The sequence below is a fragment of the Boleophthalmus pectinirostris genome, unplaced genomic scaffold (assembly GCF_026225935.1).
Source record: "Boleophthalmus pectinirostris isolate CB_2022bp ecotype Guang Dong unplaced genomic scaffold, ASM2622593v1 HiC_scaffold_5, whole genome shotgun sequence".
Lineage (NCBI taxonomy): Eukaryota > Metazoa > Chordata > Actinopteri > Gobiiformes > Gobiidae > Boleophthalmus > Boleophthalmus pectinirostris.
In genome coordinates, this window is record NW_026571404.1 from 16,597,886 (window position 1) to 16,625,867 (window position 27,982).

Here is a 27,982-nt window from a genome sequence, read left to right on the forward strand (position 1 = left end):
ACATTGTTTCCTAAAGACTGGGTCATGACCCTCAGGTGGGTCGCAAGAGATTTTTTTTGGGTCACCTTGTCACGATCTGCATGTAGGTCTGCAATATTCAGCTGTATACATGGATCTGTGACCTTATCATCATTCTGGATGAGCATTTGGTCTCTGGTCAGTATTTCTGTGCTTATTCCTTTCACTACTACATACATGTGTGTGAACTGGGATTTTCTGTGCTCACAAAAATGAAGACAAAGCACAGAAACAAACTGAATGCTGCACCTGATCTGCGCGCTGAGCTCTGCTCCTGCAGCTGAAACACACTACAAAAACACAGACAGGCCCAAATATCTCATTAGAAATGCTGAAATGTTAAAACATGTTTTGTATAATTTCTAATCTTTTTGTAATTATTTTATTGTTCCAATATTGCTGGTTCAATTGAATGTTAAAAAGAAAAAGAAATGGGCTACATTTATTGTCGAAATTGGCGACTTATGGATCCTTTTATTGTTGGTTCAATGACTGTTTTTCATTGTTTAAAACCTGAGTAATACTAACTGTTTAGAGAGACACAATCACTCAGTCAACAATAAAATATCCTCATTAATGTTTAATAATGGTCAAATCCACCTTTATTTTGTGATTTACGAATAATGTCTATTGACTTGGGTCGCAAAGGTTTGTGATTTTTAAAATATGAGTCCCCAGAAAAAAAGTTTGGGAAACACTGATTTAAAAGCACTATGTAACTTTTCTGCTGGGGGGTCCACTATCTGCATGTTTCCATGGAGATTGTGATGGCATTAAATTAGACAATCCTACATTTATTCAATTACAGGTGCTAAAATATAGCTTAAAAACACACGCATTCTTAATGTGTGTGGGGACACCTCTCCACAGACTTGACCTGTAACTTGGCTTGATGGTGTCACCTTTTTGGTTCAACAGAGATCGATAAGATTAATGCCATACTGCGGAGCTTTCAAGGCAAAGCAATAACATCTCAGGAGACAAGCCGTCGGCAGATCCTTCCTCCAGAAAAGTTGGGCTTAGTATTTTTAGTTCTAATAAAGTTTTTACTCTCCTCGGCATCACCGCAACCACTTCCATCGTCCAGACCCCGGGGCGAAGACATTTCCTAAACGTCGTCTAAGTGGCCACGTCCTTCATCACAATGTCTACTGAGGTCTGAGTGCCAAAGCTAACTCATTCAATAAAACTACTAATACTTTCTCTTTGCCTGAGTCTCTCCAGGTTGAAATTACAAGGCAACAAGGGAACCTCTGTGAAGCTGGGCCCCCCATCAAACACACACCTACACACAAACTATGTCAATTGCCATTTCTGCTCCATTTGTGATGTTTTGTGCTGCAAAACTATTAACAATTCTTTCATAGGTCAAATTGTGGTCAGCCAGTCACCCAGAAAGCTTAAAAATGCTCTAAAATAGCCAAAAATGGTGTCAATAGTTTGTGTTTTGTTTGTGCTATTATGGTTCTTAAGATATTAGCAGTTTTAGTTTTATCCAATGATGTCATTCAGCCTTTGAAAATGTTAAATAGCCTCAAAACAGCAGAAAATTATACAAAACATTTGTATTTTGTTTGTGTTCTTTTGTGCTGTGACAATTTTCATTTGTGCTAGTATATTTCTAAAATTATTAATTATTATTTTTGCGTAAATTATATGACGTCATTTCCGCTCTGCTGATGGCGACAAACTCTGGAAAACTAGTCAAAATATATGATCTCAGGCTGTGAAAAGTATGTATTATTATAAAAAATATAAAACAAAAGCAAGTTACTAAAGACTGACTGTGCTGCAAAAAGTTTTGTTGTTTTGTTTGTCTCCATCTGAAAAACTAAAGCAGCACAAAACGGCACAAACAAAGCACAAATGATTGAGATTGTTTTTGTGTAGGTTCACGTTTGATGGGGGGTCAACTTCACGCAAATAACAAGGGACCCCCCTCACCCACTGCAAAATCAAATCAACATCAGTAATCATTTTAATTTCCAAAACTTAGAATCAGGCTGAACTGTATTTGAATATGATAGTGCGTTAGAGTGTATCATCATTTTAAAACCATATCTTCCAAGTCCTCTCATGCCCTCAGCTCAAAGCCCAACCCTCACTTTAAAAACCACTGTAATAAATGACTTACTTTTCTTTTCACTTTTGCAATTTCAAGTTTAATAGAAGAGCCTCTCCACATAACCCATATAGAAGAAAAGTGTTAGTTGTACTTGTGAATATGAATTGTCCCGCTGTGGTAATGAAGTCATCATTTGAATTGCACTCGTCTGCTCAGTAGATGGTGCTAGTCCTCTGCAATTGATTTCCACCCTCTCACTCTCAGCGCTGCAAAAACAACAGCCCATTGCATTTAAATTATATGTTTATTTATTCAACATATGGAAATGACAATGCAAACTTTATATAACTTGATACATCTTAAGAAAATATGAGTTGGATTCAGAAAGAAAAGGTGAATAACGCGACCAGAGGGAATAAAGCAGCCAGTGGAGCGTGGAAACTGCTTTGCATATCTCAGACTTGTTACGTAACAAGAGTGACTCCTGCAGGATTGGCACAGTGGCGGCTGAATCATTAAGGATCTCCCCAATCGCACTTCACTTCACTTGGGGAAAAAGAAAAAAACAAAGCAAAACTTATTTTTAAAAGTCAAAAAGTCCCAGACAAACACTTCAGAGGCGTCACTAAAAGTACATTTATATGCTCCGTGAAGCAAGAGGGTTTACTTCAACAATATTGTCATTTTCAAAGTGTCAGACTTTGTTCCAGAAGCGGCAATAGATTTGTGAATTTGTGACATCGGGGCACAAAACCAGGACTAAACCAGGACTAAACCAGGACTAAACCAGGACTAAACCAGGATTAAACCAGGACTAAACCAGAACTACACCAGGTTAAATCTAATGAAAGACTAAATCAGGACTGAACCAGGGCTAAACCAGAACTATACCAGGGCCAATCAAAGACTGAACTGGGACTAAACCAGGATTAAACCAGATTATATCCAGGGCCAATCAAAGATTGAGCCAGGACTAAACCAGGACTAAACCAGGACTAAACCAGGACTAAAACAGGACCAAGCCAGAAGTATACCAGCCTTAATCCAGGGCTAAACCAGGACTAAATCAGAACTAAAACAGGACTAAACCAGGTTAATTCTAGGGTTAATTCAAGACTAAACCAGGACCAAACCAGTTCTAAACATGGGCTGAACCAGAAGTATACCAATCTTAATCTAGGACTAAACCAGGACTAAACCAGATTAAATATAGGGCTAATCCAAGACTAAACCAGGACCAAATCAGTTCTAAACAGTGGCTACAACAGAAGTATAACAGGTTTAATCCAGGGCTAAACCAGGACTAAACCACGAGTAAATCAGTGTTTAGGACAGTAAACCTGGACAATACCAGGACCAAGATAGGATTTAACAATGTTCTACTAAAATGTATATGAGTATTTCAAACATTCTGTATACAGTTTAGAATATAAAAGTACAAAAGTGTGAGAAGCCCACAGCACGCAGACAAAGGCATCATAAGGAGTCCATGTTCAGAGCAGCTTCCTCTTGGTTCAAGTGTAGCTCAGAGCGTTAACAAGTGTCCAGGAATGTACAGGTGTTTTTCAGTGCCAGAAAAAAGTCTCAGTAACGATCAATTCACATAAAGACAGGAGGGTTTTTGTCCTTTGGAGGTTTTTCTGCAAATTTGCTTCCATTATATTAATATGAGAAAAAACATAATAATTAAAAAGTGCACTGTAAATCTTTTCTTACATGTGTTTTGTTGCTAAAAACACGTATTCCTAACTCTGAGTGAAGTTACCCATCCACAGCTCTGATCTGTAACTTCGCTCCAGCAGAAAAGCGACACAGTGCACCTTTAAATATGAAGTGTCTCCAGCGTTTTGATGAACACAGGTGCAGCTTCTATGAAACTAACCAATTCAAAAAGATCCACTTGTGTTTGAAGTCAGGTTCATTTATTCTCTCTGTGCATATTACCAGGGGAATCCAATTTATATTTATTTTTCACAACGAACTCGGCAAGTGGAAAAGCACCATGGAAGCATCTAGGAGCGTTTTTTATAATATTTTTATTTTACCTTCAAGTATAAGTTAAGTGAATTTTGATAAACTCATAAACCTGAGACTTTTTCAACTCACTAAATAAGGCCAACTTTGTATATGCTTTACAATCTTAATATATCTCAATTAGTATCATACAGTTTAAATATTAATGTGCATTTTCCTCCCATGATTGTTTTTTATTCTATTATTATTATAGTTGTAAGTGATAATTACAGCAAAATTATATGCAGATTAATATAAATTTTTTATCTTGTGCAGTTGTGAATGGAGAAGTGAATATATATGCAATTTGTGCACAAACAACTAACTCCATACACAACACGAGCTGTTTTGAGGAGTGTGAAAAATGCCTAGTTACTGTAACAGGTAGTAAGTACTCTGTATATTCTATCGTCAAGGTTTTTGCTGCTCAGTGCTGCCCCCTGCTGCACTAGCGTGAGCAGTGGCCTCATGGTGCATCTGACTGAGCAATTTGACGAGGCTCTCCAGTTGCGGGTTTCCTCCTAGCTCTTTAATCAATCTATACGCCTCTGCCTCCAAATCCCATAGAGTTTTCCTCGTATACTCAAAGGATCCCACTTTCTCCAAATAATCCACACAGTATTTCTTTATATCCATGTTTTCAGTCCTCTGTCGTAAAATGTTTTGAACCTGCGTGCTTTCAGGACAGGACCAGATCGCGTGGATAGTCGGGAAGGAGAACTTGCCCTCTGTTAAATCTTCACAGAAGCTTTTATTTTCGCTGTACTCCTTTGAACTCAAGTTGGCGTAATCATCCCGAATCTGGAAAAACAGCCCCAGTGTATCCAAAAGCGGTTTAAGATCGTGCTTCCACTCAGAGAACAGTTGCATTAGCCCGACCGCTAACCCGAAGAGTCCTCCAGTCTTCTGCAGCACCATGTTTCGATACTCGTCTTCAGTGGGGCAGGTGTAGGTGTCTCTCCAGAAGATGTCCAGCCCTTGTCCTCTGTGGAGCTCCAATAGCTGACTGGTAAATACCTTGACGGCCTCGGGGTGGTCTAGTGTCAGGACCTTCTCCAGACCCAGGAAGTAGACGTAGTTGGCGGAGTTGATGACGGAGGGGATGCCGTAGATGCTGTGGGCCACGGGGAAGCCTCGCCGCAGCTTTGAACTGTCCTCGATGTCGTCGATCAGCAGACTGGCATTATGCAGCATCTCTGTCACTTCTATGATCACCTGGAAGCAGAAAGAGAAAAAGCATTTCATTTTTCTTTTTCAGATTAAAAAGCTTAAAAACAAGGCAAAAAATATATACACAATTTGTATATACAAATGTTTTAGAACACCACACTTTTTCCAGTTTTTTACTGTTTACTGTTGACCAAAATGTATTCTAAACTTTTGATTCATCAAAGTGTACACCTTTGGCAGATATAACAGCTGAACACACTCGTGGCTTGTTCTTTTTACAATAGAAATCAAATATTTTTCAGAAAGTTCTTCCCAAGTCTGTTGCAGAAGTTCTCATTAATGTGTAGCACTTGTAGGTTGCTTGGCTTTCACTCTTCTATCTAGTTCACCCCAAACCAGCTCGATGGGTTTAAGTCTGGAGACTGTGCTGGCCACTCCATGTTTTCAACTTTACTATATTGTTCTTTTTTCTGAGGTAGTTTTGGCAGAACTTGGACTTGTGTTTTGTTATCTTTTATCCTTTTTTAACCTGTGGCTGTTCAGTACTTTGTTGTTTGTTGTACAATTTCAAACTATTTATTGGACTTGCACGACTTGAATTGCAATAAATAACTGGAAAAATGAGGGTGTTCTAAACTTTTGACCAGTAGTATATAACCAAACAAAAAAGATAACCAAAACGAGTTATTTTAATTCAAGCATTTACCATAAAGGCTAACTATTACAACCAATACAAATAAATAATTCACAGGCATTAATTGACCAGGCAGCAACCTATTGACCCTGCAAACTTTTAAAGTCCAAACTATCATTCGCTTTAGAGCTAGGAATTTTAAAACAAGTTTTGATAATAAATCTGAATGGTATGAAAGATAGATGATATTTAAAGTGTAGGGAGTACAGTAGAGTACAGTAGAGTAGAGTAGAGTACAGTAGAGTACAGTAGAGTACAGTAGAGTACAGTAGAGTAGTTAGTATACAAGTATAACAGAATAAATAAACACTGTGAAACATAAATTGCTACAAAATCAATTTAAATCAGAATAGTAAAACAAATTGCCATTTTAAACATTTGATAACTGAAAGAAAAAAATAGAGTCAAAATAGTTGAGCAAAGCATAGAAATTATGATTTTTGTGAACAAAAAAGGCGCTGATCTCTAAAGACTCTGGCCTCACTTGCACTTGTCTAATTATAACAGTGTCATGCTATGAGTTACGCCATTGCTGTTATGTGACTAGACTGTGCATTACACATTTTGTCCAGAAGAGGGCGCCACCATTACACCGTGCTGCTCGGCTGTGTTGAGTGAGTCTCGGCAGTAGCAGACTCAAGAGTTCACTCTCTCACAGACAGATGGAGCACAGGAACAGTAATACAGCTTACAGACACTTTCACTATGGCCTGCCTGTAAACACAATGTTTCAAATACCAAGCATTCCCATGTTGTCCTGCTATAGATCTGCCTAGACCTAGTTTACTTATGGTTTAGTCATGGTTTGGATCTGTCTAGTGCTAACTGGTTACTCCTTATGAACAGTAGACCCCATTTAGTCCAGGTTTACAGCTTGATGTTTTGCTTGCCTGGAATGTTCCACAGTACACAATTAATTTGACCCATCTACATGAGGACATCAAAAACCCAATTTGTAGGTGAAATCTGTGAAAAAACAATCCCCATTCACAGCAGTAATGCATGTTTTTCTAGATATTTTTTTGAAAGTTTATTGTCATACTGTGGAAAATTTCAGGCCAAGCAATAAGTTAGGTAGTGCACCTTTACATTTATTTGCCTTGTTTTAGTGCACTTAAAATGCTGATAGTTCAAGAAGAGCCCTTATTGAGTCTAGTTTTAGTCCCAGTCTTGGTTAATATCTGATACAGTCCTAGCCTAGGCCTGGTTTAGCTTGGTCAGGTCCTTCCATTCACAGTAAATGTACTACAGTATAAACACAGTGAGGACCTTTAGCACAGACAGAGGGCATCAGAGGGTCACATGGTCAGGCAGTCACAGCAACAGAGCCTGGCCTAGTGCACTCTCACCTTTTTCAGACACAACACTTACAACAGGAACTGAGAGCTCCACCTCACTCCAACGCCTTTATTAAAACACAAGTCTATCTACAGCACATTTACTGCACCAGCGAGAACGTGAAGAGGTAATTTATAAAGCGCAGATGCACATCAGGAGAGCTACAAGCGATAAGAAGACTTGTGAGACTTTTGGTTTAGATTGTTTTAAAACTATTCTTTTAATGGAAAAGCAGTAAGTGCAAAAGATAAAATGTAATTTGATATGTTCTAGTGGGATTGCTGAGGCATGATCTTGAACTAAGCAGTTGATGCTACCACTGTGAGTAATAACACGCATCTCAAACCTCTATCAGAACCAGTATTAACTTCTTAAAGCAATCTGAGTAGCATCTTTCATGTCACAACACAGTTCCTTCTTTGGACAACTTTTGATAAATATTGACCACTGTAAGTCAAGGACACCCTACAACAGCTGCAGGTTTTGGAGAAGTTGTCACTATGTCACTCAATTACTACATCGAAATATGTGCAATTATTTTAGAAATATGTCTTCTATAAATCAAATATTAAAAGATTCTTAGAGTCTCCTCCTGACGGGTTGATCCAGCGTCATGAAAGGATGGGTCAAATGCAGTGGACGAATTTTTCTCTGAGGAACTTATTATAGAAAACCTACTCTGTAGCTTAGACCTCCAAAGTTTTCTCAAATGCCAGTGATTCTTGTATTAGTTTAACCTCATAAACTAAAAGTGAATGTTGCTGATTTATTACACACACACAATTTTAATAAACCCAAATCTAATAAAAACTGCAATTTTTGTTTATGCGCTTGATGCAGTAAAACAATTATAATTTTAAAAATTTTAGAAAACTGTTCTTTCTTCACTTTGTCAATCTAAATTTTTCCAGATTCAGTTCACCTGTGTGATCATAATGTTATGGCCAATCAGAGTGTGTTTTTGGCTGTCCAGAGTTGGCTGCACACCCAGTCTGGAGTGCAGCCCTGGTTTAAACACAAGTGTGGTGTTTGTAGTGAAAGCTGCTGGTGCGATTCCCGGAGCACAAAGCCTGGCTCAGTGGGTCAGGCAGACGGCCAAAGCTCAGACGCTACAGCAGTTCACCCTCCGAACACAACCTTTTACTGAGAGAGGGGCCCCAAAAGTACCACAGAAGAGATTAAAACAGACTGGAGATACAAGAAATGATACTTGATTTTTGAATATTTCATATCAAAATAAAATGCTGCTGTGAAGAGCTGTTGTTTAGCAGATTGGCAGCCTCAGTTCTGTCAGTCTACCCTAGGACAGCTGTGGCTACACAAGCTTACCACCAGCGTATGGTATGAATGAATAATGACCACAGTGCAGAGCTTTAAGAGGCTTTGACAAGCCTAGAAAGTGCATTACAAATTTAAAGCATCAATATTATTGTCAAAAAGCTGCAGTGATTCAAACTGGGATATGGATATTTCTGGTTAATTGAATGGTCTGTTCATTTTTGTGCAGCACTTTGAACATGAACTCCATTTACTGGTGCCTTAAAACACATGGATTGGCAAACCTTGTCAGAATAAAGAGTTTTTTGGTCAATACTCCCCATCCCTACATGGAGGCATGTCTTATGAGGAACACAAAACATCCTCTGACTAAAACTGACTAGACAGGTGAAGTAGTTGTAAAATTGCAGATGAACTGTATACAGTAAATAGTAGAACTACACTAGGATAACGTTTTTTATAGATGACTGATGGTTTGTTGGCAAGATATTGTCACACATTAGGAGTTGAAGAATACAGGAAATAATTTGAGGGTGTTGAAGTTAGGGACGCAAGAAAACTCAATTTAACATAGAATTGTTCAATACAACCCTCACAATACACGCGTGACTCAACATACTCATGGTGCTACTACAGTGTGTTAATCATTCCATAGTTTTAAGTGTGCAGAATAGCTCCATAAAGACCAAACTGCAGTATATATTTAAAACAGAAGAGATCGTTGCCTCCCTAGTTTGAGTAACTGTTCTGGCCCATTTCCCTAGTCCATCACACCAGTCCATCACACCAGTCCAAAATGGCTTCAGTAGAAGTGATTTACAAATGAAACACCAGAAGTTATGGTTGATGTAATTATGACATTAAAAACGTTACTGTATGCAGTATTCCCGACCATTTTGGGACAACAGCACTGCCAATAAACTATAAATGTTCATGATTTTCAATGATCATGCCAAGAAAAGTGATTTTGTGTTGGTTTATATAGAGACAAGAGGCTTAATGGTTTGTTTTCAGATCAACAGGTGTCAAAGCTCAAATGAAGAGAGACATTCTCATAAACACTGCTGCCAATCCTACATTAAAGCAGCTGATTTTTACCCCAGCACAGATAAATTGTAAATGCAACTCTTACAGGATAAAACTAATGCTGTCTGGATCTAATTATAAAGTGTTTTATTGTCCAGAGAATCAGGAAGTGTGCTGCTTGCATACTAGTGTTTCTTAGCATTACTGTTATGGCAAAATGCCATTCTGGCCTCTGAAAGTTGAAACAAGTGCTTAGAAATGGTCAGTGGTTGCATTTAAATATTGCTTTTCTACCTTGAAGGCTCTCAAATTCACACACACTCTCATGTATCCATGTACGCAGACTATGGGGGCAAGGTGGGTCAAGTGTCTTGCCCAAAAACACAACGGATGCAGTCATCCGTGGAAACTGGAATCACATCGGCAACCTGTGGGTCAGTGGGTCTGACCGCTCTATCAATGCTTTTATGTTGAGAGCAGGATTCAAACTATCAACCTTAAATCAGAGGACGAAAAATTTTTAGTGCTGGAAACGCATGAGAAAAGTGTGGAATACAATTATAACATCATTTGTTTTTCATGGTTAAGAAATGAGGTACAGCATATTTAACAAAACACCAATAAATGTATGTAAACAATCACTGATATAGAACAATGAAATATGCAAAGTCACTTCAGTCCACAGGAATCAGAGTGTTGGACTTTGTCATCTTAGGTCAGGACTCAGGAGGTGTTCAGTGTGTTTGCTCTATTTCACAGACTTCATAGATTTTTTCTGGGGGGAAACTGAAGAGATAGAATGTGTTTGCCAAATCTACAATCAGTGACCCATTAGGAACGCACAGACCTCTTCAGCTAAAGTTCCCCATCTGATAAACAGCACAAACGCTCTGGACATACTGCAATATTCTGTAGGCACATCACTATTGGAAGTAACCAAATGATTATTATCGGATTTCTGGACCTTAAAGCTTATTTAAAGAACACGTAAACTTCTACATCTGATTTGAGTCAGAGGGACCACGATCAGAAAGAAACCAGATTATTTTGCCATTTAAATATCATTTTAATAGTCTTACAACTCCAAAAATCTGATAATAATCAGAATTTAAGTGCGCATGTAACCACAGCCAATGATGAGGTTATAATGTTATTCAATTAAAGGCACCATTGTAATTTTGCTAAACAGTGTGTTACAAAACCTAAACACAATCAGAAAGTAATTTATTAAAATTAGAAACAAGTCAGAAGACCACCTCCAAAGCATTGAGCATGTTTTGCAATAATAAAAATACAATAATGATCATTATAGTACCCAGACAAAGATGTGTGAAACATACAAACCTTAATTGCGCAATAGACTATGTATCTCATTTCACACACAAATATGTATACAAAAATATATCTAGGTAGCTAAATGTTTAGCAGCCTTGCCTCACATCAAGTGCATTCTGTGTTTTCATGTTCCTCTTAGTGTCTGGGTGGGTTTCCTAAAGGACTCTCCAGTTTGCCTCCTTCAACCCTAAAAATCACAAAATAGGTAAACTCCTCCAACTAAAGGTCGTCCTAACCAAGCTTGGCTCAAGATCAATAGATAGACACTCACTGCTCCTGACAGGATGCCCCAGCGACATTGAAATATGGGTCAAATGCAGAGGACAAATAAAAATATACCTCAATATTCATCCTGAATTCACTACATGCACAAGCAACCCAAAGATATTCTAACCTAGAAATTACTAGTATCAAGTTCAAACAATGTGGGTGAAAGTGAAAGCAGCACTATCAAAATGTGTCTCCCCCCCATGTTAAATACTGTGCATCACTGGAGCAGCAGTTGGGAAATCCCCTTGAATGTAAATAATGACAAATGCAGCGTCTGGTCCCATTGTGTCAGTGCTTCTGCTGCTGTGGTGATCTCCACAGATAATCCTTCATCAAACCAGCACCTCTGATGAGGCCGGTTTAAACAGTCTATTGTTTCAGAGGAAAGCACACAAATGTTTGTTTTGTCGTGGGGGAAGCTACAGCACACTCAGAGTTTAGACACAAAGATTATCCACAGACTATGGACTTAAGCCTGAGGGAACATACACACAGCAGTCAAAGGCACACAATACTGTGGCTTTTGTCTCAAAGCTGATCTTGACATAATGCAGTGTGTGGTAGTTGTACAGCAGGTGAAGCACACGGGGGTTTCCAGAAGATGTGCTCTTTACTTGAACCTAAATGACAGCACTTTATGTAATAATGGATTAGTGTAACAGGGCATATCCAAATACTCAAAGTCACTTCACTATTTTCCTTTCACTGCCCACACTCCCCGCAGCAGTGGTAAGCCACTTCTGCCACAGCTGCACTGGAGGAGACTGGTGAAAACATGGCTGCCAATCTGCACCTACGGGTCCTCAATAACACACACAAACCACACACAGACACACAAAAACACACGTAATGTGGGCACTCAACTGCACATTGACAGTGCACTGGCCAGATCAAACCTTTGGGTTTGTGGGCAAATGTCACAGCTGTAAAACTTGTGTGTACTTATCCCACGTTTATGTGATCAGTGTCAATAAGCATCTTAAATATCTCAATAGATATGACAACAATTATGGACAGTACAGTAACAGCACAAGTTAAAGTAACCAGAAAAATGACACATGTACCTGAGTTATAACTATGAGTGCAACTGTAAACCCAAACACACAGTAGGCTAATCCTCCCCAGGAGCCAGAGGTCACTGCACCGCTCGGCTCCAGAGGAATTAAAGGAACAATTCCCTACAGGGATCACAAGGATCACCAGTACTGCTACTAATGCTCACAACAGCACTACTCCCTTCATAAAGATCACAAGGCATAAGCAAACAATTAAAAGAGTACAACCTTATTATGTCGAACCACCCCCACATTTATAACTTTTAAATGTAAGATTTACATCTTAAGAGTTACACATTACTATTTGGAAAAATAGTAGTCCCAAGTTTAACCCTCTAAGCAGTGCAGATGATCATAAAAACTGGAGAAGATAACAAAAACATTCTGAAAAACTCAAAGCTAAAGGTGGAGAAGCAGATGAAACACTGGGGGTTCCTACAGTCGTGTGGTGTAGAGCGGAGAGGGGTCTCGGGTGCAGCAGAGGGGACATGATGAAAAATGCATCAGTGAGTGAACGAGACCGTGAGGCTCTGAGGCCGGGCCCATGTGAAGCCAGGGGGGTTTCCATGGCAGCGACTCCCTGGCAGCAACGTGTTCAAGATGAGAGCTCCCCGTCTGCGAGGAGGGTTCAGCCCGAGTTTATACAGAGAGAGATCGAGTGAGAGAAGGGAGAGAAGGGAGAAGAGAGAGAAGAGGAGAGAGAGAAGGGGAAATAACAAGTGGGGGAGAGAGAGAAAAAGAAAGAAGAGGAAGAAGGAGGGAAGAGGGGAGAGCGAGAGAGGGAGAGGGGGGTGCAAAGTCAAGAATGAACTTCTACATTGTGGCATAAGAAGCAAGGGAAGCAGAATTTTAAATCTGCATTGTACAATTTCATCATTTCAGTCACCCTGTCCCACAACTGCTTAACAAAACAGCTCTTGGTTTAACAGAGGGAATTTACCCAAGACCACAAGTGACAAGCAAAACACCAAACTGTACATTTTCCTTTCAAGAGTCTCTTTGATGAGAAGTTGATGTGGATACTATGAGATGTAGCACGCTTAAATGAATGACAAGAAGAAATGCGGAGAGAAACCTGAACAGATGATTTTGATTTCAGCCCCGAGGAGCCTCACGTCCCTCTCCATTTTAAATGTCAGAGCTTCAGTCACCAATGCTGGCAGCTTCTAACATGGAGATAATCAATGTGTCACTTTGCATAGAGAGTGTGCTACTCTGAGCTCACGATGTTTCTATTGGAGATATGAGACCCGCTGAAAAGCTGTGAATGAAGGATGTTCCCCAGAGCTGCACCTGTCAGGGCTGGGTTTGGAGGAGGCAGGAAAAACTGATGTTCTAGACCTGAATTTGGCTTTGGCATTTTCCCTGTATCTTCACCGCCTGCCACGCCTGCCCACGCCTGCCCAGAGCCAGAGCCTCGCCTGCCCAGAGCCACGCCTGCCCAGAGCCTCGCCTGCCCAGAGCCACGCCTGCCCAGAGCCACGCCTGCCCAGAGCCTCGTCTGTCCAGAGCCTCGCCTGTCCAGAGCCTCACCTGTCCAGAGCCTCACCTGTCCAGAGCCTCACCTGTCCAGGGCCTCACCTTGTCCAGGGCCTCACCTTGTCCAGGGCCTCACCTTGCCCAGGGATACACTTTATTTAATGCCATATTGTGGAATATTCCAAGAAAGCAATAATATCTCCATGGAAACAAAGAGAAGATGATTGGGAGCAGCGTCAAATCTCCATAGATCTGACCTGATGATGATGCTTGACGCCTGCTTGTCTCCATGGAGATAGGCAAATTTCCTGCTGTATTGTCTAACATTTAGACAGGCAGGTGGCTCAGGTGGACCAGAAATGACAAGACAAATGACACAGTGCAACTTTAACTCCGGCATTCACTGTAGATGGCAACAGTTGGCAGGGCGGACATGACAGCTCGGATTTAAAAAAGGGGATAATTTCTCTGAAGAGACTGTCACCTTTATTACAGTTCTGCAGCGTGTACCTGTTTTTATGAAGTGTTAAAACAACCTTCCATAAGTGACTGGGGTTTATGACTACACGCCGGAAGATGAAAAGACCACAGAGACTCAGCTCAGCACTCTGTATAAACTATAAAAACAACCTGAACAAAAGCAGACCTGTTCAACTGTTAAACTCATTTTGACAGAACTTTGACAGACCAAATGACCAAATTCATTCACAAGCGGCTCTAAAGTACAAAAAATATCAAGTAAAAAAAAAAAATTAAATTTGGTCAATGAGGCAGAAAAGACGCAGCCAATACAGACAAGTTTAGACATTGAGGAAAGAAACAGAGACATTTTTGTATTAAATGACGCTGACTTTGTTTACTTCCATGAAATCAATACAAGAAACTATTGTGTTTTTTAATTAAAATTAATATAAAATCAAGATCAATCAATATGAAGAAAAAGTGTTTCATTTTTTGCCATATTGTCCAGAAGTGAAGTGTGACTGAGTAATTGGTTGTGGCCAGAATGGGCGATGGCACAAGTTGGCACTGGCTTCTGTCAGTAAAGCAATTGTGTCCAAATGCTATGTATAAATAAATTACTACGGATGTCAACTTCTCTCATAACTGATGAAATTCTCAGTGGGATGAGTTTTGAGCACATTAGACCACTAGATCCTAGTCTGGACTCTATAGTTTGGACACATCAATAAGCCAGAGTAACAATATCGTACATTTTGGCCTCAAGCTCTCAGTAATACCTAATCACATGGTTTCACAGATGCTCATAAGCAGCACTTCTTAACTAGTGGAGATCCGACATCAACATAAACAACAACATCAGTATAAAAGGTCAGTGGACTGCAGTCTGCACTTCCTAAGGGCACGCAGTCTTGTCTGGCTCAATGCAAGCGCTAACTGTTCACAAGCCAATTCAAAATTAATCTGTCTGAACTAAGAAAGGCGACAGAGCCAGTCAGCTTGTGTATGCGCTACAATACGTCTGTGGCAATCTAATAAAAACAGAATCCAAGAATGTGTTACAGCATGGTGACAGCTCAGCAAATGGGTTTGACTAATCTTAAAGCCCGGATTAAACCAACGAGAGAGGAGATTGAAAGACATATTAGAAAATGTATTCGGAAATAATCAACTGTGCAGCCAAAAATATTCATCTGTGCTATGTGCATTTTTCCAAACCGAAAAGCCAACCCAATACATTAAAATGCAGTTGTTCATTTCAATATAAAGCCTGTCTTCATGTATAATATTAGCTCACAATATTATCAAGTGTAATTTAAAAGGCTCCATAGAGGATAAAACAAAGCAATGGGCATTTGTTAATAAACTTCTATTAGTGGAGATTGAAAAGGCAGAGGAGAGCAGCAGCAGCAGCAGTTAATGACAGTGACCCTAGCTGTGTGAATGCTCCAGAGACACATGATTATAGAGGAGAGGGAGGGGGAGAGAGGAGATAAAGAGAAAGAGGGGGAGGGTTATGGAGGTATAAGCAGGGAATCAATATGAAGTGAATAAAAGTGAGTCAGAAAGGTACCTAAAATAAAAAATAATAATCCGTAGGAGGCTGCAGAAATATTAAAATACCGGTATATCTGTCTTATTTTCATTGTATTTAAATAACTGTGTTGCATGACCTTTAGCTTACAGCTTACAGTATCATGCTCTTACTGTATGTGCATTGTGGGATATTACTAATGATAAATCGACAAGGATTTCCAAGTCTGAGTCCATGTGAGAATCAGCTGTGCGCTCTAGTTCATTTGCATGTGCATTTGAAAAAAAAAAAAAAAAAAAAACAGCCCTGGCCCTCAGGCTTCCTGCTGAACTGGCCCAAATGATCTGAACTTATTGCAAATGTACACAAATTCTACCACTAAAACTTGTCCCCTGGATTATGGCCCTCTGCTTCAAGTATTTTTAGATAAATGCCGCTATGTGAAAAATGTTTAGACACCCCTGTTATAAAGCCACTTCCCACTGAGGCTGCAAAATTATTTGAAATTTAATAGATGTAATAAATCAAAATACAATTAATAAAGAATACAATTATTACAGAATACAATATTTTACTCTGCAAAAAAAGTGCTTATCCTGAAGTATAAATCTGTACAAACATGATCTGAAATACATTCTTTGATTGTTAATATATAGATTTATTTTTGTCATTTCAGAAATGTGTTAAAATGTGAACTTTGAGCAGAATCCCATTACTAAAACATATCTAAATCTCATCACAATTAGATATTTTTCCTCACATGATTCAGCTCTAGGTGTGCAAAAATACTGAAATATTGATATATCGTATAGTTTAATTTGATGATACAGTATTGATATCGTGGGCTGCTGTATCAATATATTGCCAAGAGTATTTTTAGGTATATTTTACTAAATTAATTTTATGTAAAAACTACAATTGTGTTGACATTTTTGCTGTTTTGAGTAAAATGGATGTTTTTCATATTAACTTTGCACAAACTTAATGGATTTAGCCTTTGTTTTTCACTGAACTGTATCAAATTGACTTGAAATATATCCAATTGTACTGAATCGAATTGTATCGACAACTTCTTAATGATACCCAGCTCTGTTCAGCTGCTTCTAGGATACTTCTGTGGCCAAAGTGAGCTGTCCTGGTGCAGACTGTTAAAGAAGTGGCCACTAATCCGTGTCATAAAGCCTTGACAACGATTACAGACATGAAATTCCCATAGAACCAAAAACTATGAAATGTGTAATGACAAATAATATTAAGTGTATTAGAATCTAACTTTGTGGCAATTCATGAAATAAAGATAGAAAGTCAAGAAAGAGCAGATGGGTGGAACACTTAAAAAGCAGAGTGAATATCCAGTAGTTATTCATTATAGATAGCTGAGTAATAGAGTGCGAGTTAGCAGCAGACTCACCCCAGTGCTCAAAGTCAATTCATCAAAGCTGCTATTAAGCTCCTCATATTAGTCTCGCACACACAAACCCATATATGTGTAACTGGAGCTGCTCAGCGAATTAAGCCCCCCTATATACAATTTCTATCCAGACTGTGATCCAATTTCAAAACAAAACAACAAATATAGACATAACAGGCTTCGATGCCGCCTGTGGCAAAGAAAATAATTAGTGTGCGCTTTGTGTAAATTACGGTTTTAACAAGACAAACAATACTTAGGCACAATCGCTTTTTATTTAACCATGCCCCTGTGATAACGTGTAGGTGAATGCATCCGAGAACCAATTTCCTGCTGTCTCCTTTTAATAGATACAGAGACAGAGTGTGGAGGAGCCAATCAAAGCTCAAGGTAGTGAAACAGTACACGAACACCCTTTAATAATTGTGATTCAAAGATGAGCGCTACAAAAATGGGGAGGTAGTGGTTGGAGTTGAATGATTAAAAAAAAAAAAAAAAAGAACCAATGTGTCAAAGTGAATGGATTAGGGCTGTAGTTGACTAAAGACATTTTTGGTTAACTAAAGACTTGATTGATTAGTTGAATAAAATGGGGCTGTGGCAGAAGCTCTCAAAACTATTACATAACTCTATGTATTTGACCCAGACTAAGGTCACAACGCTACACCTACATGGAAGTTCATGCAAAAACAATTATTTATGCAGAAAAAAAGAGTAGAAGTAGAAAACAATGTATTTATAACACTGAATTTTCAGATTAAAGGTGAATTATGTAACTTTCTGGTGGAGGGTCCGTTAAATGCTTTTCTCTGTGGAGATGTCATTGCTCTGCCTGAAATGCTCCAGACTATGACATCAAACAGTTACTTTACATTTATTGAATCACAGGTGGTTTTATAGCTCAAAAATACCAAGAAAAACTGGCATTCTGACTGAGCGGGATCGCCTCGCCACAGATCTGACCTGTAACTTTGTTTGATTTGTTCTCCAGGAAGACAGAAAAGTTTAATACCATACTGTGAAACAGACAAAGCAATAACATCTCCATGGAAAAAAGCATTTGATGGACCCTCCACCAGAAAAGTTAAAGAATGCACCTTTAAGTTAGTGAATCTTGGGATTAATCTGCATTTTTACGTTTAGGGCCTGTTTACACGAGAACGCTTGTGGGTAAAAATGACAAAATATTCTATCGGAAGTGCCTTCCATTTAGACGGTGAATTCCACACACTTTTGCGTCACTGTATGCATGCAGATTTTCGGATGCGGAATAAAAAGTGAAGACGCGACACCACTTTTGCATTTTCTGCTCAGACAGTCATCATATAAACGTAGCCTTAAATAAAAACAATAACTATCTTATCAATCTTTAGCTACCTCACTCACTAACTTCTTCTCCTTTTTTGCCGTTGTCCCAGATAAATCCTTACAATACAAATAAAAAGTCAACTAATACACCATAGACTGATTAAACAAAAACAACTAAAGCCCTACAATCCTAGCATGGATAAAAACAGATAACCACAAAAAGTGCAGAAATATATTTTTGCTTGAAAGATTACACTGCAAGTTTAATATATTTCTTTTCTTTATCCATTTTATTTTTTTTTACTACCTTTTCATATTGTTTCTACTTTCCCCAAAGCTATTTTCATACTATCCATGTTTCAACACATTTCTAACTTTGAAGTGAAATATAACTGTTAACCCAATACCAAGAAAACCTGTATTTCAGAGCATAAAAGTCTATACACGCCAGGTTTTATACATAATAAGAGCCCATGGAGGACTAATTGGAGCAATCACAATTTTGCTAATTGCGACCGCTCAAATTACAGTTTCCATTTGCTTGAGATTATCTTGCAGCCTTGGAGGTCATGGTTACAACAGTCTGTTCTAATAAAACGATACTGAAGTTGAGTCCACCAGTTTAATTGACCCAGTGACACAAACCCAGACTGTGCACTTTCAGTCTGCATCTCACTGGAGAGAATTGCACCGAGCGAGAAATGAAAGCACATCGAGCCTTTGGACACACTGCTCCTGAGCAACAAGTGTAAAAAGTGTTTACTATGCTCTCAATATCAGCAATTACTAAGTGCTTTTCACACAAGTCAGGAAAAATCTTATAATACACTTACTCTGCACAGTCTGAAAAATGTACTCAAACTACTGAATGTGCATTACATTAAAGGACCCATATTACACTATTTTCTGATCTATTTTATAATGTTGTTTTCTCATTAAAAACATACCAGAAGTTGTGTGTTAAAAATGTGTGAATGAAACAAAACTCTACATATTTAGGCTGAGGAGTTGTTATCTTGAAAATTACATTACATGAAATCACAAGATATAACAGAGTATTTTGAGCTTTGGAGATGTAGACAGACTAATAATAGAAAGTTATTCAAACTAGGGATGGGTATTCGATTAAATTTTCTTAATTGATCGTTGAGAGAATTAACGATCGCTTATCGATTAATCATTAACATTTTCATATTAAAATTATCATCATTATTATTAGTATCTGCACTACTAATCTGCATAAATAAATTCAACTTTACGACATATAAACCGTAACCACTCTAGAACCACATCAGCCTGTTTGACATTATAATGTGTTTAATGCAGGTTTACACAACTCTCACATAAACAAAACTTAAAACCGCATCGCTAATTTGCATAAATTAAGCGAAGAAAAAAAAACAGCTCTTGTGCGCTGATGCGACACGACTCAGTGGAATACAGGTTAGTGTGACCATATTTGCATTTGTCAAAACCAGGACACCGTACGGGGGGCGGGAGGTGGGGCCTCGTCATCGTCATTACGCTACTCTCACCTGGCAAAACTTTTTCCTACTGGACACCGAAACATATGTGCTGCTTTGTACACTGTGCACATGACCTCCCACTTGTCCCGACCAGAACGGAAAGTGTGGAATTTCTTGTACAAGTCATCGTTAAATAAGCATTTGCGCTTCGGCACGTTGCAGGCTGACCGACTGTCTGATCACTCCTTCTGAGTGCAGAGAGCTACATGTACAGACCCGTTTGTCCCTGGACACGGACGTTTGGTCACCCTACACCTTCATTCGGTTTGTCCATTAAAATGAACGTAATCGATGAAATTCTTAATGATCAATTATCAATTAATAGAATAATCATGCCCATCCCTAATTCAAACATATGCAAATGAACAAAACACAGTTATGTTTTTGCTGAGATGAGAGTATTATGGCATGGCTTAAAGCTCACAAGAATCCATTTTGTGTATAATAGGACCTTTGAACCACTGAAACTCATAGATCAATTACTTCGCATGTTTGTTTTGAATACATTACACTTGAGTCAGCAGGATTCACAATCAATATAGCTACTGATGATGCTGGAATTTTCCAAAGTATGGCATTAAACTTTTCTTTAAACTCTTGATAGAGCCAGGTGACATCACCAGGCCAAGCTACAAGTCTCATCTGTGGATATGCGAGTCAGCTCAGAGTAAAAATGCGTGTTTTACAAAGTAATTTTTAGCATTTTAGTCAATGTTTGTTTAAAGTCTCATACTGTCGCACTTTAAAGTCAAAGCAATATCTCCATGGAGACAAGCAGGTAGAGGATCCCCCACTAGACAAGTTACATAATGTTCCTTTAATATAATCTGAACAGGGTATGAAAGGTTTAAGTTTTCAATGATGTTTTCTGTTGCAACTCTCACGGCAGAGGATGATATAATATAACCAGACACTTCAAATGAATTTTATAGCAAACTTATAAATATATTGACAGAACTTGTACAATAATAAATAACACATTTTACAAGTTATTCTATTACCTTTGGTTGCATGGGCTTTTGACATCTTTTTAGAATGAGTTCCAGGTAAAAGTTAAGGAAAGAGACAGCTACTGAAATAACTCAATTTACGTTTCTCTTGAGTTAGATTTCATATAGTTTTCCTGTCACTTCACTCCTCCATTAACAAACTCCAAACTGCACTGCCAATTCTCTCATTTACATTCACAGAAAAGAAACGGCTCCGACAAAAGATTCAGGTTGCATTACTGAATAAATTGCTTCTCCTGAAAGAGTCTGCGGATATTCAAAAACATCAGACATTGCATTTTAAAAGGGGTTCAATCTCACCTGTAATTTGTCCTCTGGTACTTGGAGCCAGTGGTTGAATGCTTGGGCCAGCTTAGTCCGCACCTGTTTGCCTGAAAACAACAACAAACTTTACTCCAATATGTGAAATGAATGCCGACAGCCAACAAACAACCTTTAATGACTCCATCAGTTTTAATAAAGGGGATATTATGACCTCTTTTGGCAATGATTAGTATGATTTCGAAAGCGTATTAACACAGATGGTGGGTGGTGCGTGCTAAATGTTCATAGCCAAACCATTGCGGTAACAAATATGTAATTTTCTCCCTTACTGTGAGTCTTATTGTCGCAATTTCAGTCAAGATAATAATAGGTAAGTGAGACTGTAATCATCTTCATTGCCGCGGAGATGGAGAGCGCTGCATCCAACTACTTTGCAAGTCCAACGAGGCTGACAGCAAACAGCCCTAAACTGATTTGAAAATATTAGACCTGCCTTCACAAGCAGTTACACTTTTGATGAGGGCGAACATTTAAAAGCTGCAATATTTTATCCAAATGGAAAGTAACATGACAGTATAAATTCAATGTAGTAAAGGTTTACGATGTTTCAAAGCATAAGTTATACTGTGTTCCCAATTGATCCCATTCATTCTCCACATAAACGTATCAAACAGATTTGTCTCTTGTAGTAACACTATATATCTGCCCCAATAAAAGCAGCTCTTACTGACAAAAGTGGATCGCTGTCTGCATCCAATTATAAAGAATTCTTATTGTTAGTGAACCGAACCAGGCTGCAGCTGTAATGTGCTGCTGGCAGGCTGGCAGTGATTAGCATTACCTGTGACGATCAAACTTTGGGGAAAAGTTGGGGAATGTGCTTTAAACTTAACCCAGAAAAGTCAGAAAATGCTAGTTTTCAATTTCTAGAATGTGATGATGCCATGCTGTCAGATGAGTGGCTATAGCCACCTTTCCTAGTGATTACATTGTATTCTGTCATAAATAGGAATGGGCATGATTAGTCAATTAATCAATAAATGATCATTAAGAATTTCATCGATTACGTTCATTTTAATCCACAAACCAAATATAGGTTGATGTGCGTAGTGTGACCAAACAGGGGTAGCTCTCTGCACTCAGAAGGAGCGAGCAGACAGTCGGTCAGCCTGCAACATGCCAAAGTGCAAATGCTTATTTAACGATGATTGTACAAGAAATTCCATGCTTTCCATTCCGGTCGGGACAAGTGGGAGGCCATGTGCACAGTGTACAAAGCAGCACATATGTTTCGGTGTCCAGTGGGAAAAAGCTTTGCCAGGTGAGAGTAGCTCAATGTCGATGACGAGTCCCCACCTCCCACCTCCCACCTTCCCCTCCCACCTTCCCCCCCCGGTGTACTGGTTTTGACAAACGCAAATATGGTCACACTAACCTCTATTCCACTGAGTTGTGTCACATCAGCGCACAAGAGCTGTTTTTTTTTTTTTCTGCTTAATTTATGCAAATTAGCCATGCGGTTTTAAGTTTAGTTTCTGTGAGAGTTGCGCAAAGCTGCATTAAACACATTATAATCTCAAACAGGCTGATGTGGCTCTAGAGTGGTTACGGTTTATATGTCGTAAAGTTGAATTTATTTATGCAGATTAGTAGTGCAGATAGTAATAATAATGATGATAAATTTTAATATAAAAAACCTTAATGATTAATTGATAAACAATCGTTAATTCTCCCGACGATCAATTAAGAAAATTTTATCGAATGCCCATCCCTAGTCATAAATCATCTAATAGATATCCTACATCTTGGTATATTACAACAAAATTATTCATTTCTGTCCCTGATCTGTAGTATTATTGGACTATTGAATGTTGATGTCCTCTGAATCCCAACAATGAGTTTACACTGTGGGTAACATAGAGGCTAATCAACTGTAGTAACTTATGACCATATGGTTTAAATATAAATATAAATGAAACATTCATTAAAAAAGTAATAATCATTCATCAGTAAGAGGAAGACCAAGTAACCCAATTTTCTTTGACACAAACCAGTAAAAAACAGATCATGCAAGCCGTTTTAATTAACTGCATGAGAAGCATTATTTAGGCCTATTACAACACTAAAAGCAAACCATCCCCACTAGCTGAGACCCCCAGGGCTTGTCCTATTTACCCAAATGAGAAGATCGAGCTTTAATTTGAGCACTGTATGAAATTGACCAATCAAAATTAAAAGACGTTAATATCTCTGAACTGCTAAATTTGCCCCATGACAACTCAAACAGCGCGGCCAGTGATTATCTATTGATCTGTCTCCTATTGTTTCATTGTAAACCATGTAATTAAACAGACAGTGACACACTGTGAATTCAAGGAGACCTTATGTTTTTGACAAATGTAGAACACTGTGCATTATTAGCCCAAACACTCTGTAATTACAGATTCTGGTGTCTCATTTAGTACAAACTACCTCAAACCTTGTGCAACATAATTAGGGCTAAAACACTGCAGTTTGTTAAAAAGAAAGTTAACCATATCTGTGACAGCGTTACTGCTAAACTTCTAAATTATATAAATTACTTTTACAAAAAAACAACAGTTGTCTTGTTTGTGCCTGAGAGTTGCTAATTGTAATTTAATTGTTTCTCATTCAATGACAATAAACAAATCAGTCAATCAGTCACCTTTAGGTTCCTATTTATGTTATCCATTTTTGAAGCATATTCACAGTGATAAATACAGCATCTATATCTTTTGGATAGAAGGAAATTGCAGCATTGTCATTACCCAATGTCAGTTATCGTACATGTTAACTTATATAGAACATATTAATAATTGAAACTGAAGAGATGTGAATTTCACTTTGCGAATAATAAATGCCTGCCCATTGTTGCACTCCATTAATAACACTTAAAGCTGTCATAAAGTGAAAAGAACAGCCGTAAGACATGTATTACTTAATTTGAGTCACTATGTCTACTACAGCTCTATGATTAATATAAAATTCATAAATGAACCTGTTAACACAAAGTTCTTAATCCTGCTATGCACCAATCTACCATGTATCAAAATCCCCATAAATACAACAGTCCACTCGCCTGTACATTTCATTTAAACACTACACGACTGTAGTATGTTGTGATTCCAGATGACCAGAAAACCAGAGTCTGTCTCTTGCCCCCTGCGTAAGCACACCCCAGCAGCAGTAGAAATGACATACCGGGGAGTTGTAGCAGGTATTTGTAAGGCTCCAGGAGAATCCTCTCTGAGGTTGATTCTGAGTTTCTATCCATCATTGTACAGTTCATTCACACTTTCTGCAAGACACAAGTTGAACAAATGTTATCAGTTAAGGCGGGTAATACCCCAACAAATACTACACCGTGGCAATCAAATATACACATAATATTAAAGTGGCTGTACACATTTTTTTCTGCGCAGTTGAGCAAAATGTGTTTTAGCCCAGTACAGAAGTGGTATCAGCAGCTTTTAAGATAGAAATGATACTGATCAAAGTATTAAGCAATTTATGCTCCGAGAATGAGAAAGTGTGCTCTTAGCATGCTAGTTGTTGTTAGCAGAGACCTCTGACCTAGCCTGTGAAAATTGTGAAATGCACTTTTAAACAAATCCTACTCAATAATTAGGATCCTAGGCATGCATATGGTAAGTGAGGAATAACTTTCACATTTTGAGAACAGTAAAAATCAGGTACAGTGCCTTTCGGTGTAAAACTACAGTATACCATAGCAATGGTATAGTTTTGGCGGCACTGGCGGCTTGGAACCTTAATCTTAAGTTTAATGCCTATCTAATGGCAAGTGCAGAAAGACACCATTGTAACAACCAACCAAACAATAGCTCTACTGATAAGTGCAAATTGAAAGTAACATCGGCTTGCAAAATTATCAGTTAGACCAGAGTCTGCAAATTTAAATATAGCTGTTAGTGTAGAGAAAAACAGAAGGTCACATGAAATAGTTCTGTGGTGCAGTCTGCTGTGTGTGCAGAACTGTGAAATCCCTAACTGCATGGTGACACACTGATCACATGACTGGGTGAGTTACAATAATTGCATTACTGATGATGAGTCACCAGTGGACAAACACGGATGTCTGCCCATCTATACAAATATATTGTGACATCTTTAATAATAATAATGCATCAGTTTTATATAGTGCTTTTCTGGACACTCAAGGACATTTTACAGAGCATTATTCATCCACGCCATACCCAGTGGTGGTAAGCCACTATTGTAGCCACAGCTGCCCTGGGGCAGACTGACGGAAGCGAGGCTGCCAATCTGCACCCATTGGCCCCTAAAAACCACCACCATCTCTCACGCACACACCACATTCATACTAGGCAATGCGGGTGAAGTGCCTTGCCTAAGGACACAACCACAGTTTATGCGACTGACGCCCCCCTGTGGCAGCTGATTTTCCCAGTGGTCTCCTGTCCAAGTACTAAACAGGCCCAGCCTTTCTTAACTTTTGAGATCTGATGGGATTAGACTTTGACAAGCTCATATGGCCACAAAAAGTGACATCTGATAATAAAGTTTAGTTTAGTAAGAAAAGTAATTTGACAACATATAATGCATGCACAGCATCATAAAAGAATGCTGTTTAATAATGTTCTTCATGTTAGTTAAGAATGTTAAGAAAATAATGTCAAGGCAAGGAATGTACAGGTGTAAAAACATAACAATGCTGGCTTAAAAGTGCAGTGTAACACTCGCATTTCTAGTGAAGGGCCCAGCACCTGTTTGTCTCTGTGGTGATGTTATTGCTTTCCTGGAATGTTTCACAGTATGGGATTAAACCTATCCATCTCCATGGAGACAAGAGATGACACCAGGCCAAGTTACAGGCCAGACTGAAAGAATGCATGTTTTTAAGCAGTTCATTAACAACAAGAGAGATATACTCTGGAACACTGCAGGCAAAGCAATAACATCTCTATGGGCACAAGCAGGTGGGAGGCTCTTCAAAAAAAAAAGAAAGAAATCTACGCTACAAAAAAAAAAAAAAAAAAAAAAAAGTCACATATAATAAATGTAGAAAAACAATTACTTCTTGATTAAGGATTTACAGCACAAGTTTTGCCATAAAAGCTGTCATTTTCTTATACAAATAAACAGAGATGTATGTAGGGTGACCAGACATCCCCATTTACCCGGGACAGTCCCAGTTTTGACCCAGTGTCCCCTGTCCCTGCAAATTTATCCAGTACCATTGATTTGTCCCAGTTTTATACAAGGAATATCCCAGATGTTTCTATTTTGGATTAATTTGACACCTGACAACAGTAAAGAGAGGCAAACATTGTCATTTATTTAGGTAATACACAGAAAAGCCAGTTAAAAATGACTAAAACACAAAGAAAATGTGACTATACTGACTCATATCAGTGCTGAATGCATAACAATTTTCCTTAATTATGCACTTGTTTCACAAAATAATACGCTAAAATAAAAACAATAATGTACTTATAATAAATGTAAAAATAATTACTTCATAATTAAGGATTCACAGCACAAGTTTTGCCATAAAAGCTGTCATTTTGTTATAGTAATATACAGAGATGTACTGTGTAGGGTGACCAGACATCCCTATTCACCCCGAACAGTCCCAGCTTTTAGCCTTGTGTCCCCTTTCCCTGCAGATTTATCCAAAATCAGTGATTTGTCCCAGTTTTATACAAGAATTGTTCCAGGTGTCCCAATTTTTGACCAATTTGATACCTGTCAACCGCAAAGAGAGGCATATTTTGTCATTTATTTAGGCAAAACACAGAAAAGCTGCTTAAAAATGACCAAAACAAAAGAGAAAATGTGACTATACTGACTCACATTAGTGCTGAGTGCATAACAATTTTCCTTAATTGCGCACTCGTTTCACAAAATAATACGCTACAACAGGGGTGTCCAAACTTCTTTCAAGGGCCACATATCTAAACACAGACGAAGAAGAGGGCCGATCGAGGGCCATAGACTGGAGCTCAATACAGTGAATAACTGAAATATGTACATGTTTAAACATGTTAAAATGAGGCATCAGTCTTTATTCATGCCAAGTTCCTTAAAACCACACACTAAATATTAAATATTTGCTTTATCAAGGTAAATTTTCAAAAACTTGCAGTAAAAAGTACATTTTTAATTGATGCAAGGTAATTTGGGCCAATTCACCTGGAAGACTGAGGGCCAAGAAAGATTTGTCTGAGGGCCGCATTTGGCCCCCGGGCCATAGTTTGGACATGCCTGCGCTACAATAAAAAATAAATAAATGTAAAAAATAATTACTTCATGATTAAGAATTCACAGCACAAGTTTTGCCATAAAAGCTGTCATTTTGTTATAGTAAAACACAGAGCTGTACTGTGGTTCCTTGACTCCACCCACCTGCACTGCTGCCTGTCGGCTGCTGTCACCCACTCCGATGTTTTTGTTAGCCACGGCTGCTAACTAGCATGAGACATCACAAATGGCCGCCAGCTACACAACGCCACATGGCATTAACCCCCTTTAAAAATAAAAACTTTGCTTTTAAAATCAATCCAAGAAGGCACGTTATGTCACTGGTTGATCGTTGTTTTATACCATTTTAATACTGTACAAAAACGCCCAGAAATCTACATGCCAGGCTAAGCTACACCCGCTATCGCTGCTGCACACTGCTGAAGCCAGTTAGCCTTTATGCTAAATTTATATGTGGTGTTC

At 38.5% G+C, this 27,982-nt stretch overlaps 1 protein-coding gene across 3 annotated transcripts; it reads right to left on the minus strand.

Annotated features, from left to right (window-relative positions):
* Positions 1 to 2,368: 2,368 nt before the first annotated feature.
* On the minus strand, positions 2,369 to 27,949 carry ggps1 (geranylgeranyl diphosphate synthase 1). 3 transcript variants are annotated; one of them, XM_055162848.1, is made up of 5 exons: positions 27,863 to 27,949; positions 27,665 to 27,785; positions 24,479 to 24,575; positions 21,293 to 21,363; positions 2,369 to 5,311 (listed from the first exon to the last, which is right to left on the minus strand). In XM_055162848.1, exons 3-5 carry the CDS (start codon positions 24,564 to 24,566, stop codon positions 4,508 to 4,510), a joined length of 963 nt encoding a protein of 320 aa, XP_055018823.1. In that variant the 5' UTR covers positions 24,567 to 24,575; positions 27,665 to 27,785; positions 27,863 to 27,949; the 3' UTR covers positions 2,369 to 4,507. The 3 variants fall into 3 exon arrangements, with proteins under 3 accessions (XP_055018823.1, XP_020777089.1, XP_055018825.1); XM_020921430.2 differs by having other exon boundaries at positions 27,665 to 27,949; XM_055162850.1 differs by lacking the exon at positions 21,293 to 21,363 and having other exon boundaries at positions 27,665 to 27,949.
* Between the last annotated feature and the right edge of the window lie 33 nt (positions 27,950 to 27,982).

What these genes read in the sequence shown, in the direction of transcription:
- ggps1 (XM_055162848.1), bottom strand. Translation starts at nt 24,566, where the DNA reads ATGAACTGTACAATGATGGATAGAAACTCAGAATCAACCTCAGAGAGG. An exon ending in ATACCTGCTACAACTCCCCG is followed by an intron (nt 21,364 to 24,478) that starts GTATGTCATTTC and finishes TGTTGTTTTCAG; the next exon opens with GCAAACAGGTGCGGACTAAG. An exon ending in TACCAGAGGACAAATTACAG is followed by an intron (nt 5,312 to 21,292) that starts GTGAGATTGAAC and finishes TTCTGCTTCCAG; the next exon opens with GTGATCATAGAAGTGACAGA.